The sequence below is a fragment of the Pungitius pungitius genome, chromosome 15 (assembly GCF_949316345.1).
Source record: "Pungitius pungitius chromosome 15, fPunPun2.1, whole genome shotgun sequence".
Taxonomy (NCBI): domain Eukaryota; kingdom Metazoa; phylum Chordata; class Actinopteri; order Perciformes; family Gasterosteidae; genus Pungitius; species Pungitius pungitius.
The window spans coordinates 4,083,419-4,089,418 of NC_084914.1; the positions used below are offsets into that span (position 1 = coordinate 4,083,419).

At 44.3% G+C, this 6,000-nt stretch overlaps 1 protein-coding gene across 1 annotated transcript in view; it reads right to left on the minus strand.

Annotated features, from left to right (window-relative positions):
- The window catches only part of egfra (epidermal growth factor receptor a (erythroblastic leukemia viral (v-erb-b) oncogene homolog, avian)), a 30,477-nt gene extending 26,029 nt beyond the window's left edge, over positions 1-4,448 (minus strand). The window contains exon 1 of the mRNA XM_037457221.2: positions 4,141-4,448. Within this exon, the coding sequence (XP_037313118.2) occupies positions 4,141-4,222 (82 nt within the window). The 5' untranslated portion in view covers positions 4,223-4,448. The remainder of the gene's footprint in view (positions 1-4,140) is intronic.
- Positions 4,449-6,000: the final 1,552 nt, after the last annotated feature.

Here is a 6,000-nt window from a genome sequence, read left to right on the forward strand (position 1 = left end):
AACCAAAGCCCTTTCAGCTCGACCAGCGGCTCCTCGAAAATCTCAAAACCGCTCTTGACGCGGCGCGGAGTTGAACCCGAAAGGCTGGCAGGGGGAATGGCGTCAAGAGGGCCGACTCCCACTGAGCCTCAGAAGCCATATTTTACAACGGCGAGTCTGGGAAGGTCATCGGAGGGTCGGGCAGAGACAAAGCAGCAGGACCAGGACCACTGTGGACCCTGAGACGCAGACTAGAGGTTCTAGGATTACACTGGACAGGAAACCGGGAATTTCACTCAAGACATCCCTCCAATCCCAGAGAGTGGGCTTTTTTCTTTTTTTTAATGAAAACAAAAAGGCACGGTTTCCTGACAGTGATGGGAGAAAAAAAAGAAGAAAAAAAAAGATGACTGATGAGGGAAGCTGGCTCGTTAGATCCCAACGCAACACAGAGGGAAAAGCACTTACTCTGGATGCTCAGGAGTGACATTCGATCGTGATTCAGCACTTTTCAGGTGTGCAAGCACATTTAAATACTTCACTCATATATATATATATATATATATATTCTCATCCAATCTCCCTTCTGTGTCCAGAACTTGAATAATCCTGTTAACTCTGGAAAAAGCATATTGATATTTAAGCGGTTTATCGGCGGGGAGCCTGGCAGGGGGGGGGGGATTATGGATTTAGCTGTTGACGTGCTAGTTTGATCTTTCACAGGTTAACCCGGTTAAGGTTAAGGGGGTGGGGGGGGGGGGGGGGGGGGGTGCTCAGTTCACCTCACGCCTGTACTCTGGCCCGGTGGAAAACAAACATGGCAAGGTAAAAGTCAGTGGGGATGGGTATTGACAGGAATCATGCCATCTGATAAGTATTCACTATATTGCAATTTTAGGAAAACGTAGATGGAATTACGAACATAAAAAGTGGGGAAAGAAAGGTGACTTTTTCATGGAATCTGTACCGTGGGTTCTGCATTTCCAACATCAATGAATAAGAAAACAAAATAAAGTATTAACTTCCTCTTTACAGGTAAACCATGCATAGCAAATCAACCTCTTTATAGAGAATCGATGCAGTATCCCCAAACACATTAAGGGGGTGTCTTCTCAAAGCCCTCGTCTTCAGCACGACTCCAATCACAAACAGAGGTTTGTCTCCATTGACTCCAAAACCATTCAACGTGCATCTCTGAACCGCCTTAAAGTCCTCCGAGGGCTAAACGGGCTGATGGGGGAGAGTCTGTTTGTGTTCAGAGTTACGTTCCTCTGGTCGATCATTTAAGAAAGGCAGAAAGAAAACACCCGTCACCGCTGATTTTAAAACTATCGATGGTTATATATTAATATAAGTCTTTTAAAAAAAAAGCAAGAAAACACCCGAAGAAAAGGACGATATGCACCAATGGGTTGTGTTTTTACAAATGAGCTCCACCAATTTGCATTTTTTTCTCATCTAGAAATTGTTTGCCCTCTTTTCAGCGCAAACAGCAAATATTGATGACAACAGTCGTCCATCCCCGAAAACCATGCATCTCCCGGCTTGGTGATTTTGGAGTAAGTCGAGGGATTACATGCACCATCGTCCTTCTTAAGGCTTATAAAACCTTTCCACCCCCTTTGGATTATTTTTTGAAAAAATGCATTGTCACCAAGCTTAGAACAATGTTTTTCTTTCTATTTGATTTGACATTTCCACTGTGAGGTTAATGTTATATTACAGCACCTTAAGTACTCTACTAGGGAGGAAATCTAGTCAATATTCATTAATTTAGTGGGATTTGCAACTGACATCAGCAGCAATGTTCAGTCAGTATTAGCAAACCTTCTTCATTCCACCAGACAGAACAACAACAGTTCAGATTTTCAAAATAAAAGTTGCCTAAGGGTTATTACAGCAATATTTTCCATAATTTCTTTTACACGATCATCTAACCAGGAACATCATCATCCAGAAGAGAGGACAACGGGAAACCAGAACCTCAACGATGCTGAGAACTAAACATCCCTGTTTGGATCATAGACTTTCTCAGCCGTGTGGCTGATAGTTATTGAGGAGTTTTTTGATGAATATGCAAACTGCAAATTGAACGGCACAACGTCCTGAACACATCGTGGCTCCCTCTGGCCCAAATATACTTTTAGCAATGACATAAATGCGTGTTTATTAAAATATAAAACCAACCCTCACAGTCTGGAGTTTTGAGTTCCACATAATGTTGAAATCAACTTTGGACTATTATGGGCAATGCGTTCTTGGGAAACATTGTTTGCCACATAAAAAAAACATCTGTCTTCGCCCCTTGGCCAAGAACAAAAACCAACAACAACAACAGCAGCAGCAGCTAACCGTGTGAGGCCATATGGCGGAGCTCGCAGATCCCCTGCAAATGAAAAGCAATTATTCCAAACTGCGATGCATGCAATAACTAACATTTAAGCTGTTTATTTTTCTAATCTTCTCTGGTCTTAATAAAACTCAAAAATCCCTATCGACTGTGCAAGGCCGGCAGCAGCGCGAAACGTGCACCGTCGGGTTTTGTTTAGAACCTTCTCGAAATATTTAGGGACTCTTGTCTTTTTTGGCTCACAAACACTTTTGATTTGTTTATGGTTCACTTCAAAACCGGCACTGGGTTCGTTACTTGTTGGAGCAGAAGGGAAAGATGCGAGTTGCACGTGCGCTGCCGCCTCCCCCCCCCCCCCCGCCCCGCCCAATCGCGCTGCGCTCATCTGCTTATAAGGGGAGGACCGGCGGTCCAGTGAGTGTGGACAACGATGATGATGATTCACGAGAATAGGAAGTCACGACCATTAGGCGGTAAAGTGATACTTGCGGTCACTTTCGAACCCGACATCTGGCCTCTGTGGAGGTCTGAGTCGCTCCAAACTGCACGTGGAACATGTTTCAGCATGTTTCAGTGGCCCGGAAACCAACGTTGAGATGCTGCAGCTTTTCCTGCACTAATTTCCCAGCCAAAATCTGTGCCAAACGTCACGTCGACGAGGCGTTCTGAGAGTTCAGCTCTTTAGAGAAAGAGACAAAACAGCGAGAACGCATTGAGGTGACAGTCAAAACACGGAGAAATCAGATTTCTGTGACCTTTACTTCAGGGCCAAATGGGAAGCACAAACACGAGCGGAGCAAGAGGAACCTGTTCCGGCGACTTTAGCACTTGTTTTTTCATACCTCCGTCAGCCCCTCTCTCTCTCTCCGTACCCACACTGTGCCTGGTTTCTATCAATCCCAGCAGGATGAAGTGTCCCCGTCTCCGTGCCCGGATCCCATTTCCGTTGAGGGCCAGATGCAAACTGGGCACATTTATCTGCGTTATGTAAGAGGATGCACTCTATCTACATAACTTTCTCTATCCTTGATTAAAATGTGCAAAGAGCTGAGTGGGCCAAAAAAAAAACCGGAAACACAAATGAGAACACATGGCAGGGTTTTGTATATTATGAACTGGGTGCACTGGGTGCATCGAAGAGCTCTTGCCGTGTGTGTGTGTGTGTGTGTGTGTATGTATGTGTGTGTGAGTGTGTTTCAAGGTGACAGCGTCGCACTGTTTATTCTATTTTTGCCCACAATTAGGTCAAATGCTGCATATAGACAAAAAAAATGCTCCCACTGCTCACAAAAAAGAGGTATTTCAAATAAAAAAAGAGAAAGGAAGAGCAGAAAGAGAAGTACGCCATTGTGTTGCTCAATCTTCATCCCCTCCCAGCATCACCCCTCGCTTCTTCGGGGTGGAAATGTGCGCACTCGGGTCACCGTGACTTCAGCGGAGATGCGTATTTTCGCAAATCGCCCAATTAACCACAACTTTCCCCTCAGCGCGCGCGCACACACACACACAGCGGTGTAACCCTGATCAATAACTGCCCCGGGGTGGACATTTGGTCCTGTGTAACTTTTATCAGTGCGCAGACTGAACAGCGAGACGTTTCAGAAACTTTTTTTTTTTCTTCCTCTCCCTCTTTTTCTCCTCGTTCCACGCTGGGTCGACTTTCTCTGCGGCTTCTCGCTTCTTCTTTTTTTTGTGTTGTTGTTGTTGAGCGAACTGAGATTTATTTTAAATTGCCGAGAAAAGCAACGCGCGTGCGTGTGTGTGTGTGTGTGTGTGTGTGTGTGTGTTTGAAGCAGCCGTAACGGACTTACCTTTCTTTTCCGCCAGAACACAGCAGCCCCAGCAGAGCAGAGAGGTGAGCCTGAACCACTTCTCGAATTCTCGAGTTGCCATCGTGTCTCTTTTCTTCCTCAGGAATCCCGGGCAGAAGGTGTCATTGCGTAACGCTAACACGCGCTATTCCGCCTGCTCGAAATCAACAACAAAAAACAACAACAACAAATCTTTACGGGTGTTTTTGTTGTTGTTTTTTATGCTCGTCAAGTGAAAGACTTTAGTCCTTCTCTGGGAAAACTCAGAACTTTGACAGCTCCTCCTTCTTGCGGATATCTCAGCGCGAGCTCTCTGCAGCGGGGACAGACTATACTGGCGGCTGTGACGTCACCAGGAGGGAGGACAGATGCGCCTCTCAGCGCTGCTCAGGTGAGCTTCTCAGACTGGATGCTTCTTTTTCTTCTTTTAGGAAGAGACGTGTGCTCTGTGATGACGTAACGCCATTTAGGGGAATACGGTCCAGAGTGCGGGGAAGTACACGTAACTTGTGCTAACACAGGTATGGCTGTTTTCTTTGTTGACTTTGAGTTCGGTGATTCATTAACTTGCCGCCGTTAAGATTCAATTCGTTCATTCGTCGTCTTTCAATAGAATTATAAGGTGTCGAAAAAATATTTAGATGAAAAACGCAATCTAAACTGATAAAAAATAAACACATATAAACTGGGTTTTCTATTGAAATTAAAGCTGCTGCAAGGAGCTACATTTTGTGTTGATTGGGGCGGCCCCTGTGGAGGAGGATGGTACTGCTTTTGGTATCGTATCACCGGGAAGTGGTATCGGTATGTATTGACGGTCCTGCTCTGGATCAATTCATTTATTTAGTCCTAAAGTAAGCCGTGGGTTTGACTCTACCTGCAAAGTGTTTCTTAATGAACTCAAAAACATGAATTAGCTAATTCAACATTCGAGGTGAATTAAATGTGCTTCCATCTTCCATCTTGCTTTTAATAATGAGTAGTTAATAATATTCATTAATAATGTTGAGAGAGATGATTGAATTCTTAAGTTACCTTTGTCATAAAGCTTTGTCTTACATAGTTTTTTATTTTGATTTGACCTCACCTTTGGTATGTGTTAAACATGCAAATCTAAATCATGGAAACATGATTTACAGTCATTTCCACCACTTGGAAATGCAAAAAGCCTTTTTGGCAGCAGACATTTTGACTTGTCATTGCAATTTCAACTAATATCATTTACGTTGGCTGATTTCCAGCAAGCGTCAAAGTCATTCTGCCTTCACAATACATGATGAGAGTCAGACAGTGGTGCTTTTTGAGGACTTGTTGTTTTATGCACAGTAGAAAAAGCTGAGACTATAAGAGCAGACAAAATATCTACTTTATGTCCCATTTCTTTCCGCCACACACTAACAAATACACAAACAATCTGATGCCAGTGTCCCCGTAGCTATTTCAGCTGAACCCCTTAAGTTAAAGAAAAGGGACGATGATGATGATGATGAAGGCCATGGATGTATTTTCCAATGTACTGTACTTAAAACTGTCACGACAACTGAAAATTGCGTACCGCGCCGTCTCCCGTGAAACGTTAGCCTCACATTAGGCCATTTGTCCTGGTGGAAATGGTCAAAATTTCACCCAACCCAATATCCTCTTCCTCCTACAGCACAACCAAAGACAATCTGGTGAGGCCATTAGGCCGCGGTAATGAAATAAAGACCCGCGTGAGGAATGATTTCCGTCACTCCTGTCCCCACAGAGTCTGATCTGTGTACAACAACAACGACATTTAAGCAGGTTGACAAGCAGTTAGACTCGGCTTCGATCAGACGGGGCTATGCGTCCGGTACCGAGGGCTTTCTCTCAAACGTG